The sequence below is a fragment of the Achroia grisella genome, unplaced genomic scaffold (assembly GCF_030625045.1).
Source record: "Achroia grisella isolate CSIRO2021 unplaced genomic scaffold, CSIRO_AGI_Agris_v1 utg840, whole genome shotgun sequence".
Classification (NCBI taxonomy): Eukaryota; Metazoa; Arthropoda; class Insecta; order Lepidoptera; family Pyralidae; genus Achroia; species Achroia grisella.
In genome coordinates, this window is record NW_026713038.1 from 446,510 (window position 1) to 463,038 (window position 16,529).

Sequence of the window (16,529 nt, forward strand, 5' to 3'; positions counted from 1 at the left end):
AGAAAAAAATTAAAACTTGTTAAATAAACAATATACGTGTCATTTCTTTGTTAACGACCTTGATAAAAGAAAAATATCACGAAAGAAAAAAATATATAACTACCCCTCTCAAGCAACATAACCTTTTTGTTATTATTATTGTTAGCTGTCAAAATGACATTAACGCTTCATCTGTGAAACCAATACAGGACTTCTCACAGATGAGAGTTTTTGTGGAACATCCAATAATTTTGAAACAGAGTTATCAAAACTTAATGGAGGACACTCCACAGATGGAGCTATAGTGGCTGACTCCAGTAATTGGCTCCTTCGCAGATGAGAGGATAAGTGATCTCAATTTATTCTCATCCTTCTATCCGTTACAAGCGCATCACTATCGGTATACCATTAACGTAGAGTAACCAAAAACAAGAAAGAATTTAGGGGAATTCCGAATGTATAACTTTCGAATTTCTCTCAACTGAGTTGCCATGATTAAAGTGGGGTTGCAACCTGTCATGTTTATTTTGAAAATGGAAGAAATTTTCAAAAGTTCCGTCGATCGAGATTTTCTGGTAAGGGTTCGAGGGACCCCTGAGCTTGACGGCCCCGGGGCACTGCCCTGCCTAGCCTAGCTACGCCACTGATCTCAGATCAATCACTCTAGTTTGTCTTTATTTTTTATTTTGGGGCCCTGGAAAAAACGTGAAACCATTACTGAAATGACGTTTTATAGACAGCATTCCATCTATAGTTTGTCTAATCTGTGGACATACCTGAGGCGGGACTTCAATACGTAACGGTTGCTAGAATTGTTAGCAACCGTTACATATTGATGTCCCGCCTCAGGTAACTATTCTCATTCGTCGGTCGGTCGGTTGCTAACAATTCTCATTTGAATATTTAAAAATCATTTTTGCGTAATGATGAAATACCCATAATAAATCAATTTAAATTATTATATATTCACCATTATGAGTTAGATAAATTTGGCTCCACTTTCTAAGGTAGACAATTGTAGGTACTGCAATTAGGTATATATGGACCATATCACAATCTATTATTTGCAACTGTATTAGAGAATGAAGCTCTGACTATTGTATACTGTATTAAATATATGTAAATATAAAACCAATTTATTGAGTAGGTTACTCATCTAATTAATATTAACTTAATCTAATTACGTTCAAGATCAACTATATAACTATAAAGATACTATATGTAGGATCTTAAAGATTCTTTTTAATCTGCCTTGATTTTCATCATCATTCACACTTCAGGGTCAGGTGCATCGATGGCGTAACCAAATTTTTGCAATGCGATCTTTATTTCCGCGAACACGCTGGAATCTTCAATCGTAGCGGGTAGTTTCACTAGCTGAGATCTGGCTAGTTTAGCAATGGCTCCTCTGAGAGCCTTTCCCGATCGAGTCCGAGGTAATGCAGGTACAGCAACTGCTTTTCTAAAAGCTGCAATAGGACCGATGAGATGGCGAACCAGAGCTATTAATTCTTGCGTTACTGTACTTTCTGCCACTATTTCTTCATCTGTTTGAAAGATAATTATGTTAATTACATTAATTGTTGCTGATTAAAGATACATAGTAAGTTTGTTTAAGGGAAGTGTTACGAAAATTATTATTACATAAACACTTTTTAAGTTCCTATTGTTATAAGGACTGTTGTTTTTATTTTTAACAATATATCAAACTGAAATAAAACTGCTATCTTAAATTATCGAGACTTCATCCTCATCACTTTATCGGCTTCGTTGATCTAGCGGTTTAGCATAACGTCTTACCGCCGGTTGTCGCAGGTTCAATCCTCGCTCGGAGCTAACATTTGTATTCACGTATATATACGTATGTTTGTAATCGTCTGGGTGCATATTAAGTAAGTATTTACAAAAAAAAAGTACTTATATCAGTTGTCTAGTACCCATAACACAAGCTCTGCTTAATTTTGGAATAATAGATGTCGCTATGTGTATTGTTCACTGTTATTATTATTCTAACTAATTATTGAATTTTTTAAGCCATTTGATGACATAGATAGCAATATACTACAACTTTTTTAAAAATAAATTATCAATTTTAATACAAATCCTGTATCTCATTGATTTCTCAAATTAATTTTTTAACATGTTAAAGAATGTATATTTACGACTTCTAAAATTGATAAATACCAACACTAATCAAATTACTGTAGCTGTAACCATTCTTCAAAACAAGAACACTATACGTACCATCTTGAGGAGGTCTCATCACATACAAGCAAAGTGGTACATCTCCTTTTGTGGGGTCTGGAGCTCCGACAACCACTGCATCAGCCACCCTCGCATGTTTAAGTACCACATCCTCAAGGGCAGCGGTGGAGAGCCGGTGACCAGCGACGTTTATTACATCATCAGCTCGGGCCACGACCCACACCGCCCCATCAGCGCTTATCCAGCCTGCGTCTTGGGTATCGTAATAACCCTTTGAAATATTTAATAATAATATACATTTATTTAGCAAACATTATTGATATTAATATATATTACAAATAACATAGATTGAGGGAATAGGATTGTTAGTAACTCCATAGCTAGCGAAGTACCATATCAGGTTGACATCCACTCTGTACCCCCGAGAAACCATCCTGATAAATTTCTAGTGAATTTATCCCGATGGTTAACTGACCTTTCCTCATGTTCATCTTATCATCATCAACTGGTGCTCCGCCAGCGTATACCGTTAGCGCAGACGGGTGCACCATTCTATTATCAACCATTAAAAAGTGTTGTGGCCTACAAGTAATAATAATAACATCACGACTGTATACCAGATGAGGTAGTCAGAGACATTTTCAAATGTTTATGTCATATTATGAATATTATACATAATGTATTATCTAGATTTACTTTTTAACTTTATCATACAATGATAATATCTCTATTTAGTTTATGCAGAATTATTTGTCTCACCGGATAAGCTTCAAAATATGTTTTCTTGAACCGTTCATCAGCTTGCCATAGTGTTGAGGCAAATCCTGGTGGCAGCGGTAGTTTCGCAGCTAATCTACCAACTTCTCCCACTTCACATTCTTCACCATCTTCTCTGAGTGTACGAACTAACGCAAAGAAGAAGAATGTAAATTTCACTGATGTATATTCTATTGAAGATTTGTAATTATATACAGTAAAATAAGTTGTAGTAACAACTTATTTTTTTGTTTAAGAGACTCGTAAACAACCGTTATATAAAATTAATTAGGATAAAATGAAAGGAAAGGAAAGGAAAGGAAGAAAAGGAAGGAAAGAAAAGAAAAGAAAAGAAAAGAAAAATAATTAAAATGAAACGTTCAATTGCGAGGAATGTGGTGTGCACAATGACTATGTAATCGGTACCAACTATTAGCATACTTTTTACGAGAACATTAAATTTACAAATTTCAACCGACTATCTTGTTTCTCTAATATGCTTTCATCAATTGTTTGGAACTTGCAGACAATCATTTAGAGACTTAAATATATACGCTTACAAATCACTTTTCTATGTACTTGACTGGAATGGCAATCAAGCTAACACCTATAGACAGCCCATACAGGCCAGCACTACCGACTGCCAAATTATCGGGAGACTAAAATATTTTGCTCGATATCCTGCAATTACTACCATATCTCACCCTTTATTCGAAGCGTAGGAGCATCTTTAAATGACAATGTGTGTGCATTTGAGTGCGTTAATCTCACAACCAGCCTAATGGATTTTCGAAATTTTGTGTTTGTTTTATTCCAATCGGTATAAAAAGAAAAAAGTTATGCTAGTGCTGAATCGCAAGATCGTCTAATTTTATTATATCCTTACTATCATATCCAGGGATGGGATAACCCGCAGAATGTGGAGGTACAAATTTAACTCCATAACCGATACACGCAGCAGTGATGGCCGAACCCGTCTCAGTCTGCCACCAGTGGTTTAATATCGGGACGCCAAATACTCTTTCAGCCCATTGCTGTAAAATAAACATTATTAATTCCACTATGTAGAGTTTTATGAACTTCATCATCATCATCATCATCGCAGCCCGGAAGACGTCCACTGCTGGACATAAGCCTCCCCCAAAGATCTCCATGACGATCGGTCCTGCGCTGCTCGCATCCAATGCCTTCCAGCGATCTTGACCAGATCGTCGGTCCACCTTGCTGGAGGCCTTCCCACGTTGCGTCCGGTCCGTGGTCGCCACTCGAGGACTTTATTGCCCCAACGGCCATCTGTCCTACGAGCTATGTGCCCTGCCCATTGCCACTTCAGTATCGCAATTCTTCGGGCTATATCGGTCACTCTGGTTCTTTTGCGGATCTCCTCATTTATGATCACGCAGAGAAACTCCGATCATAGCCCTCTCCATTGCCCTCTGACTCCGAGCTTGTTCATGAGGCCCATAGTTAGCGACCACGTCTCTGTGCCTTAAGTCATCACTGGCAACACACATTGGTCGTAAACCTTCGTCTTGAGACACTGCACTTATGAACTTACATTAGTGAAATAAAAATGTCAAAGACTTTACACGTACTCTATTTCAAGTACGAATAGGCTTTCATGGAGGATAGAATATGAACGTAAATGCAGACCATGAGAAAGAGAAAGACCGCGCGCGCCGATAGTTCGCACATTCCCGCGTCTTTCAATCATGCGTGCTTTAGCGCCTTTTTGTAATAACTAATTGTCATTGCAAAATGGCGGACATCTGACTACGGAGCAAAGACATAATTGTAGAGTTATTGATAATTTATAAGACTTAAACGTGTCTTTGGAATTAAAAATCTGTGGAATTAAATATAAGATTTCATATTAACGCCGCCGGAGCCGTGGTAGAATGACAGTCGTAGTAAACACTAAACAGTATGATTTTTATGACGCTCATAGATACAACGTGAGGTTTTTTAGTGGGTAAAAATCCACACACCCCTAGTCACCCCTTCAGCGGGGGACGGTCTTTTGAAGATTTTTACATACGTAAAAAAAGACTGTAACTAATATATATAATAGAATAGAATAGAAAATCATTTATTCAAATAAACTTCATTTAAGCACTTTTGAATAGTCAACATTTTTTTAAATCTACCGCTGTATAGTAGATATATAGTAGACTTAGCTAAACTTACCCTCGTATCCTGGTCACAATGTTCACCAGCTACGAACACAGTCTTTAGCGATTTTCCACAATATCTTCTGGCAAACTTTGCAGCTGGATCAGCCCGTTTCAATACACGGAATGCTGTCGGTATGGTGAATAAGGCATTCACACGGTGCTGTTCTATAATCCTGAAACCATACTCATATATTATTCTACCTTGATATGATTATTATTAATGATTGGGTGATGGACATAGCTTGATTCTGTACTGCGTCAGGAACAAGGAGCAAAAAAAATCACTTCGGTCATCTCAACTTAAATAAAATATAAAGCATTTATTTCTAGCCCCGCCAAAATCGTTCCAGAAATTGGCGGGTCATTTTGGAATCGATTCATTTGAAAGGAACCACTGTGGTAGACAATATAGTAGATATTAAGTATAAATTAATTACCTGAAATACTGCCCAGGGTCCGGAGTTCTATCCGGCTTGCCTTCATACAACACAGAAGTTAACCCAGCCAGTAACGGTCCGTAGCAGATGTAGGAATGACCAACAACCCATCCCAGATCTGACGCCGCCCACCAGACGCCTCGATTCAATCCGTATATAGCATGCATTGACCAGCAAACTACAGCGGCGTGACCGCAGGGCCTTTGGACGCCTTTTGGATCAGCAGTTGTGCCTAAACATAATCAAAAATATATATAAACTAGCTTTTACTCGCGGCTTCGCTTGCATTGAATCCATTAAATAAATTCATTACCTGCTGCGCTGAAGTAGCAAAATGTTGATATTTTATATTTTTGTTTTTTAGTAAAAATATATATTTTTTTTAATAAAAAGTAATATATATTCTAATACCTCCAAGAACATGTGTACAAAATTTCATGATGATCGGTGAAAGCGTAACAAACGTTCACATTTATAATATTAGTAAGGACGTATAAAATTAAAAGGTCTATAAACAGACCGATATGCCAAAATACAATAGAATAATATATTTTTTATTCCATAACACTTAAATTTAAGCATTTTTGAACAGTCATATTTATTTTTTTAATCTACCGCTCACTCGAAAATCTATATCATCATAAGAAGAACGAAAAAATACTTGCTTATTGCTCTTTTAAATAATTGTTATAAGTTTGCATTTTAAGTTGAAATGTGTGAATACAAATTAATACATATAAAAGTATATATAGTACATCAATAAAAAATAATTAAAAACTATTTTTAAAGAAATCTATGTGTCTGTCTTTTTGTTCATGCTAATGCGGGACCGATTTTGATGGGACTCATACTCGCAGATATATAGCTAATGTTATAAGGAGTAACTTAGGGTACCTTTATTTTAGAAATGTTATTTATTTTAATTTTAAAAAGGAGGTATATTCCTCGACGAAGTCGCGGTTATCAACTATATAGTATATTAATAAATAATAAAAATGACTAGTAACTTTAAATTGGATTTGAACTAATATTGAAAGAAATTTCGTGCAAACTCGACTGCACGGGTACTTCTGTCCACTCATTTGAACCGTTAACTTAGCTACTTTCATTTAAATTAAATTAAATTTTACTTATTTTAATTCATCGCGGACGAAGGCACAGCTTGTATTAAGAATAAAAATAATTTATTGCTGACAATCAAATAATTTTAAAGGATACTTAATTAAAAATAGCAAAAGAAATCGGTTGTGTTGTCGGCACACGCTCAACCGATTTCTTTTGCTGGATTGGATTTTCTACTAATTTTGAAGACAATATAAAAAAATATTAAAACTATTACAGTATTACATAATAGTCACATAATAATGATCACGTTGCTCTCACGTGATCATACATCATTTGAATGTACGTTAATTAGAATTACATTGTATTTGAAATTTCAATTCGATAGTGGAATATTAAACATCTACACCGCTCTATAGGGTCATTGTTCCAATTCAAAACTAGTTACTTTGAAATAGTTTGTATAACGTATTTAGTTAGTCTAGCCCACTTGCGATCTATTACTTTATTACTCTATGGTTGATCAAAATAAATAATTGTACATATTAATTACATTAAATAAACATTACAGTGCATAATGATTTAGAACGTAATAAAATATATAGATATATTCAAAATAATAGAATGGGAAAGTGTATTTTATTTATAAAATAGAAATAGAAATAATCTTTATTCAAATAAACTCAATATAAGTACTTTTGGATATAGTCATAATTTTTTTATTCTACTACTAATTCCGAACGCAGTCCGATCATAAGAAGAACGAGCAAGAGACGTTCGTGTTTCTCTTTTTAATAAATGGTATTATTAATTAAAAAAATAAAATAACACAGTAACAAGTAGAAGGCATGCGATAAACAACATAGCAACCGCTACTGACTCATTCAAGTAATATTATCAGCATATGAATTTTAATTTTTTTTTTACATTTTTGTCATTTTCAATCTCTTCAATCTTATAATAAGCTTTTTTACAAATAAGAAAGTGTTTTATACGACATTTGTCTGCATCTTTTTTTAGGCAGTTTGTTGTAAAAAATGTTCTTACAAATTTAGATCACATGCGAAAACTGGCGAATTGAGACAACTTTATGGCTCCATTAAATTTAATCTAAACTAAAATTAGATAACAATTATCTAGCCGTTATTTTGTAGTCTTTGGATAGACACCAGCGCCATCTAATGGTGCCATTTACTGGTTGTATATATCTTATTGTGTACACGAGTTGCATACCTTAATTTGTTTCCGATGGTCACAGGTCCGATTCCTAGCAGGGTACAAACATTTGTATTCGTGAATAAGATTGTTTGAATAGGTGTGTTTTTTTTTATTTATATTACATACTATACTATAATCACAAACTTTCGCATATATAATATTAATAAGATAAGACTAATTTACTTACCCGATGTATATAATATGTAAAGTGGCTCGTTAGCTTCCACGGAAACACATGGAACTGGGTCTGTTTCTAGTGCTTCCTGCCAGGAGATGTCTCTTCCTGTTTCCAGAGTGCACTCAAGTACCCGCCTCCGTTGATAAATGATGCAGCGACGTGGTTGATGAGAACTTTGACAGAGGGCTTCATCGAGAATATCTTTATATCTGAATGGACCGACAATTAAACAATAATAAACATACTAAATATCAATAATATTAATTGATTTATGTAGTCATTTACGAACGAATCAACATAATATTATTTTCTATTGCATTTTTTATGTAAAACAAATGGCAAATAACCCTAAGATCATCCTGATAGTAAGTCATAACTGTCTCCTACATTATATAATTGACTAGTAATGCAGATTATAGTTTTTTTCCAGTCTCAGTGGTCTAGCGGTAGCATGACGGCCTCGGTGGTCAGGTGGTTTAACACACCGCTTTACTTTCGATGGTCGCAAGTTCAATTCCACGCACGGTGCAAACATTTTGACTAATTAGGAATTAATTCATTATTAATTTATATTATAATAAAAAATATTTGTTTTTCAAACCTAACGATTTTGTTGGGCTCCACACCGCAGCTGGCTGCAATTATTACCGTGGGTTCAGCATGCTCTATTCTTGTCATTAGCTCCCGTGCTGCGAAACCTGAGAAGAATATTTTTACAGTTCATATTTCTATTTCAGTATTCAAAACTGCATCTATCATCTGTCATATAGATTTCCATAGTGCTTCATCCCTGTGTCACGTAACTGCAACTTTTTCCTATTAATTTTTTTTCCCCATATTCGTCCATCTCCTTTTAGTGATGGAACAGGCAAAGATCCTTAGACCATACAGCCTAGTCTACGCTTACTCTAAATCTGAATGTTTTTAATTTATTAAGACTTCAGATATTGATCTATTGTCCAAAAAAATATAAAGTACAAACGGAAACAAATTAAGCATAAATATGTTTAAATATATAGAAATAAATATAATAAATATAATATTAAATAATAAATTATTTAATACCATATGCTAATGGTTACTGCATTCATCATAAAACTAAGTTTTAATAATGATGTAAAATGCATTTCAAGATGTACTATCTTGAAATGCATTTTACATCTAAGGCCTAAGTTTCTTATAAATTTTTGGCTCGACCTCCTTTCAGAATGTAGTTTTCTCTTAACAAAAGTCTCTATAATAGACCTACTAGAATAGGTAAAAAGACATTTTGGTTTGATTTCATGTCTATAAAAAAATACGTACCACCAAAGACAACAGAGTGTATGGCGCCAATTCTGTTAGTGGCCAGCATTGCAATAATGGCTTCTGGGATTAAAGGCATGTAAATAAGCACGCGGGAGCCCCGAGTGACTCCAAGTGATGCCAACTTGCCTGCTATACGCGACACCTGGATTGCATTAACATTATAAAATAGAGCGAAATAATCATGTTCATTAGGCTTCTTAAAATAAGGTCGAGTGATGTTTGGCTCATCGGTCATACTCATGAACGAGTGCTGCTTGTCTGCTCTGATCACTACGACTGATCTTATCTCATTTCGTTACTTAACAACTTAAGTGTGTTTTTAATATTCTAACTCTAATGAATTAGTAATGGTAACCATTTACCATCAGATGGGCTATATGCTATATACGCGAATAAAACTGCGAAATTTGTTTTGTGAACGTGTTGCCTTTCCTAAGATTCATTGTCACGCTAAATATCCTACAATTTCACTACAGTATCTCACCTTTCTCACAAGAATACAGCGTATAAATCAAGCTCATAGAATAAGATAACATAAATGTTCTCACAACAACCTCATACATATGACTGTATGTTTTGAATTGTGTCCCACTGTTGGATTACGAATCCTTATAAATTAATATATAAAAGAGAGAGTGGACTGTATTTATTGAAAAGAAAATAATTAATGGAAAAGGAAGTAGAAATACGATTTCGACCTGGAAGAACGTCTTCCACACTCCGAACACCCCCAAGTAAGCAATGTAACACCAACTTACTCACCTTTGCTCAGGAACGTCCCGATGTGTAGTACTGTTTAGTGGCCACGCACTCTACAGTGTATATTTTCATCAAAAACAATTATACTGTGTTAAATAAATAATTAATTATCTTGTTTTATATATATAAAAATACGGAGCGTCCTTTTAATTCCAGTTCTTATTTTCAATTGTTTTTATTATTCTTTTTTCGAAATTTAAGTGGCCACATGTTTTTATATGTGGCCAGTATTACCGAGCGCCTTTTGCTCCAGTAAGCAAGCCGGTGATACAACTTACTTACACTAAGGAGGTTCGGAATACGGAACACCCACTGCATATAAAATGGTATGGTTTCCTAAAGTACGAAGTTGACAAAATCTTCATAAGAATTCACCTGATCCTGGAGTTCCGTATATGTTATTCTTCGCACGGTGTCTGTGAGGGGCGAGTCATGGACAAGTGCTATATTGTCTCCACGTCCATTCGCCACATGACGATCTACTGCGTTGTGGCATACTGACATCTCTCCACCCACCCACCTTTAGATGTGTAAAAAAATAATAAAAAAATTATATCTTCGGTTGTTTAGCGGTTTACTTCTTATCGTTACAGAGTCCATCTCTCCTCTCACGGTATAAACACACATGTATTATTATTTATTCACCTTCAGGAAGGAGGTCTACTATGCGAAAGGATTGTGTAACGGCGCTACCATGGCAGATTGCCGTCGTCAGTGCCGAGGTCACGGACTCTTTATATTTATATTTTTTTTATGTATATATCTATAAGGTATTTATAATATAGTCCATTAGTATAAATAAATAACAAAAAAAGAACTTAAAACCTGGCAGAAAAAAAAAATAAAAAGTCATATATCTTACCATTTGGTGAAAGGAGGATTTGTGTTGTCCAAAACACGGTCCCAGGGCTTCGTCCATTCCAATTCTTGTCCGATTTCCCCCCAGAAACCTTCCGGGTCGTCGAGGGAGCGCCGGTAAGCTTTTTTATATTCTTCAGTGACTTCGCTTTCTCCTAAGTTATGAATTATTATTTAGCGGCGGATCGGTCAGTGGGTGTATATGTTGGTATGAAGAAGAACAATAGGTTTTATCTGTATCTATATCTATACTAAAACCTACATTTCATACTAAATTGACTTTGTAACGATGCTATTTGTATTTAAACATTAAAATATTTTTTTGTTTTATTGTTGTGTATTTATAGTAAACATGGGAACGTAAGGAGTATTATGAGTACTATTGCTTAAATTTGGCGCGGCCAGACTTTCATACCGTTTTCGATAAACCTATAAAACTAAATAAATAAAATTTTACTTTCAATGTACTTAAGTGCAGAAGCAATCGAAGCAATTTTTAAAAGTTCCGGTTCCTATAATCGTTCCCTGAACAGGGAATCAAACGGAGAACAAATGTTTATAACTAAAGCTACGGCTGATATTATTCATCTCTTTTTTTATAATGTTTTCTAATCATTTGTAGAACTACAGAATTAAAAATTCCGAAAATTCACAGAAAACTTAAGCAAAATTATAGGCAACAACAAGACAGGGCGGACCAGTAGTTTCTAATAACACAGATAAGATAATATTACGAATTGTAATTATATTTACCATAACTGGCAATATCGGCCACAGACACAAACGTTTTCTTCTGCAACTCACGCAAAGACGACTCAAATTTGTTTGTCTCAATTTTCGAGGCTAATTCGCTTTCTTGATGCATTTTGTCAATATTTTACAGCGTAATATATGTCTAATTATGTATATATATTTTTAATATATATATTTGTAATATTCGGAAGGTTATGAAAATGCAATTTTTTTACTGCCACGGTCATGGAAGTCCACCGGATACTAAGAATACAGTATTACAATTACCACAGTTCACGTTGTTAAAATACATTTGTATGTATTTATGCAAGTTACCGATCAACTAACATTTTGAACCTTTGACGAAAACGTCTGATTATTGATTAGGTATATAATACGTATGGAATAACAGACCCAATTTCAAGTATTTTGGTATATAATTCAATGAAAATCATTATTAGGAAAAAAAATTATGCATATACAGGTAGAATGGTGCAGCCGCCTGTAGGTACACGTCGATGCCAGTGGTGAATATAGTAGCCGTATCCTTCTTCTAAATTTACATAGAAATTTTAGCACGTAAGATCTAGTGGGGGGACCTGGTGACCCATGACACAGGTTCTTCGGATACCTAGTACATGCACCAGTTCTCCAGAAGTCTGTATTTTAGCATGGAAGTTTACATGCCTCAAAGGTTCTGCAACATTTTATATTAAAAAAAAGTGGAGAATGAAGTCAGATCATCCAGCCCATTGTGACCAATAAACGGTCAATGCTTGTGCGTGGAAGTGATCTTATAGGATATACAATTACCAATAGTTTACAAAACAACTATTTATTTTGTATGGATGATGGACCGGTACATGCTTAACAAATCGCAGCAGAAAGAAGACTAAGAGTGGTAAATACATATGGTAAATATTAATTACCATTCTAATGGAATTAAACAATTTTTGAATCAAAATTATATAAAGAACTGTATACACTGGCAGAGGGAACCAGTGGAGAATCATAGATAGAAAGAAGAGCATGAAGTCAGTCATCGTATCAATTTCCATAAGAATTAATCAAAATATTTTTATAGAGGAAGTATCAGGGGGAGGTCAACCTGACATGGTATATATATTACTAGCAATAGGGCCAATAATGTCCATTAGTAACAATCCACTCCCCCTCTCGCTAAAATCCGCCCCGCATCACTATTGGTACCATGACAAGTGGACCTCTATGCTGTCCTCTTGGAAATCCTCATAGTTAATATCTGGTGAATTCATCATTGGAGGCCCACCAGCCTATAACGTTAGCACAGCACGGGGACAATTTATTATCTGCCAATAAGAAAAATATCAATCGAATCGCCTTCATGTATAATACACACCATGTTTTTTCTACATGGAATATATTTTATTGGGGTTTGGTCTGTTACTCAGTGCAAAAAAAAGCTTTTTTAGTCTGTTGCCTAGGCCAGTAAGGAACAAGAATTAAAGGACATTCTTAGGAGCAATGGTTTCCATCTCCTCAGGATAGAGTGTATACATATAGATACACTTATAAACACAAGTTATTAATACATACACACTAATTATACAAGAAAAAAAAATAAAAAAAATATATATATTTTACATACTACATAAATAATCTACTGCCATCCTACGAAACTCCATCAAGTTACAAGCAAATATGCCCATATCTGGAAAGTACTTATATATAATAATGATGTAGTGCGTAAAAATTGTTGTTTAAACTGTATCGCTCCCATTACTCACTGTGACATGAATAACGCAACGAATCACCTCTGAACCCGAAACTTATTATGCCAGGTAGGTATATATGTGGTGTACTGAAAGAAATATCAGCTCCGCGATGCATTATCAGAAAACTTTCTACAATCCCGTCTATATTCGTACACGGAAGGCGCATAATACAAGAACTGAGATGACCTTTGAGATGAGGTTTTATTATGATAGGTATATAAATAAATGGTAGGTAATACAATTAACATTTTTTTTAACTGATAATAATTTATTTATCTATTTACACAACTATTATTATAGGCCTAAGCCCAATACAATAGTGTATCCAATAGATACTATATGTGCATGTTGGTTAATGTAACACATAACATACAATATTGTTTTTGTGCATTCACACAGACTATACACAAACAAATCCATTCTTTCTACTATAAATATTATGGAATGGTGCATCCGCTAGCAGGGCACAGGGCACAGCAGTGGAGAATAGAAGCATGAGCATGAAGTTAGTTCATCATGGCGAATACAAATGGAATTAACTATTATGGTTTCCAAGACTACGTGGAACTCGACCAGACAACAAAAAATCCATTTCCGCCAAAATTAAAGAAGTACCAGTGATACGTAAAAATTATGTATACGTTTTTTATGTGTATAGTCGCCACTTGCCATCAATTGGGCCTTTAGCTTGTTTGCCAAAACAATTCAGAATAAGTATTCGTAGAAAAATTTTTCGTTCTGTACATTTGTAGTACTCTGTGATTCCATCCTCATACTGCTCTAATAACAAGGCATGTCTCTACGTAGGTAGATGCTCAATGTGATTTCTTAGAGAGATCGTATGATAATGTTCATTGTTACATCTGTATTCTGTAATCCTATTCTATTTTTATTTAGGTAATGTTCTAAATAAGTACCTACGTATATATAGATAGATACGTCTACTTATAATATTTAAGAATGAAATTTTACGCAATTAATTTCCACCTTTTTTAATTAAAGTGTGTTTTAATTCGAATGTTTGATGCTGTGGTTCGGTTGTAGACTACGATTAAACAGTGAAATAATATTATCTAATGTTCAATTATATGGTCTGCACAGTACCTACCTACTAAGGATAAGCACTTATAAGTTACTACTCCAGATAGTGAAGATAACACTGCCTATAAAAAAGGTGTTTGGCGGATGAATAAGAGAGACTGAGGGAAAGACCGCAAACGACTTTTTACAGTTTATCTCAAACGTACCCGGTGTATGAAATCATGATAAACAATAAACAATAAGTAGGTACCATCGATGTAGTAATACGCCTTTTTTACGGTACCTATCCAATACTTTCTAATTAAAATAATAACATTTATAACCAATTATTAATTTTATTGATAATTAAAACAAGCAATTTAATTATTCATCATCTCATTCGTTAAGTATGTACCTACTGTAGGTATATATTTATGATTATACGTAGGTATTGATATAACTACGTGCGTGCGAGTATATATGTAAGAACATATTGTACATTTTGAGAATAGACACAACAAAATGCTTTTAATAATGTTTATTGCTCTATCTTGTAAGTTTACAAATTATCAAGTTTTAAAAAAAAAATGTTAGTTCATGATATCTTATTAATAAAGAGATACTTGTATCAGGGTATCCACTTTTCAGACGATTTTGTACAAAGTATAGATAATAGCACAAAGTTTTCTTCAATAAAACCATACACTCGGCATATCCAATCCCATTTCTTAATAATATCAATTTATGACAATTTATTTTATGTAGATACATTATGAGTAACGTGACTGAGGTCATGCCTACACGCCTGGACGCATTTTAAAGTAACTTGACACATAGTCCATACTAAGTAATAGAAAATACATACATATTTTAGAATTTCCGTCATCGCGACAATTCGCAATTAAAGTGCAAGGAGAAGTTAAATTAAGCGAGCGAATCCTGGAGCTCTTTAACAGCATTAGAGATAGAATCATGAACCAACAGTCTTTGGATAACGGTGTATCAAAAATAAAAAACTACCAATCACGTAACTTCAAGAAAAATAGAGTACCGGTAGATGCGTCTCCTTTGAATAAAGTCTTCGAGGAGACAGGTAGAACTCACCTGGATGGAATTTATAAGAGTAACAAAGGAGTAGCAAAGGATTGAAAGGAAAGAATGTAAGAAGCCATTTAGTAATATTAAATGTAATATTTGTTGAATCCTTTCCACTCCAATGTCGAGTCTCACTCGACATTGATTTTGTTCCACCAGCTCCACTGTCGAGTGACACTCGACATAGTATAATACTTCTTCTTGCGGACAATTTAAAAAAAGGTGGGACTTTTCTACCAAAATTTTTGATGAAGCCATCTCACACTTACTACGAAATGTGGCATCAGCTCTGATTTCTACAACTGTCACCAATTGCACTGTTATAATAATTCTGCTATAGTTGTTATTGCATTGTGATACGCACCGCGTCGTAAACAATTTATTTCTGTGTATTATCGTGCTTGTATTTGTGCAATGAATCGTTAAATAGATTATTTATAATTTCTATTTTCTCTACATTTATTATATATAATAAAAATTTGAGAAAAGAAACATGCTATTTTTGCAAAACATGTGAAGCAAAACCCTTCGCTTCATTCCTGGAATTGTTTTGAAAAATACCATACCAAAAGGGATTATCGAGATTAGAATTAAGAATTATAATATAGTATCCTGTAATTACTCAAAGTTTATCATATAAGAAAAAATCAATTTTATTTACAAAATACGAAAAAACGCCTAAAACTTAAAAAACGCAATTTTAGCGTGGAGCGGGTGGAATAAAAAAAAAGGCTTGGAGTGGAAAGGGTTACGCATTAGCTGTGCCCGTGGTTTTAGCAGGTGAAACCGCGGACACAGCTAGTAACATATAAATTGTAAGGTATAATTTGAAATAAATACAACAATATTATTATTAACACTTTATTTTACATTGAAACGAATATCACTGTGCTGATACAATGTATTGAACTGCCGTTGCTATGGTTACTTATGGTTATTAATAGAAAACATTAACACTAGACTGTAATATACATGCGACATCTTGGTCTATTCA

General features: G+C 34.3%; 1 protein-coding gene across 1 annotated transcript; it reads right to left on the bottom strand.

Moving 5' to 3' along the window:
- Positions 1-1,157: 1,157 nt before the first annotated feature.
- LOC131852112 (acyl-CoA synthetase short-chain family member 3, mitochondrial) lies at positions 1,158-11,938 on the bottom strand. Its single transcript, XM_059202744.1, has 12 exons — positions 11,688-11,938; positions 10,939-11,089; positions 10,452-10,596; positions 9,315-9,459; positions 8,611-8,707; positions 8,019-8,218; positions 5,552-5,783; positions 5,128-5,287; positions 3,827-3,974; positions 2,944-3,089; positions 2,224-2,455; positions 1,158-1,526 (listed from the first exon to the last, which is right to left on the bottom strand). The coding sequence occupies exons 1-12, from the start codon at positions 11,797-11,799 to the stop codon at positions 1,249-1,251; spliced, it is 2,046 nt and encodes a 681-aa protein (XP_059058727.1). The 5' UTR covers positions 11,800-11,938; the 3' UTR covers positions 1,158-1,248.
- Positions 11,939-16,529: the final 4,591 nt, after the last annotated feature.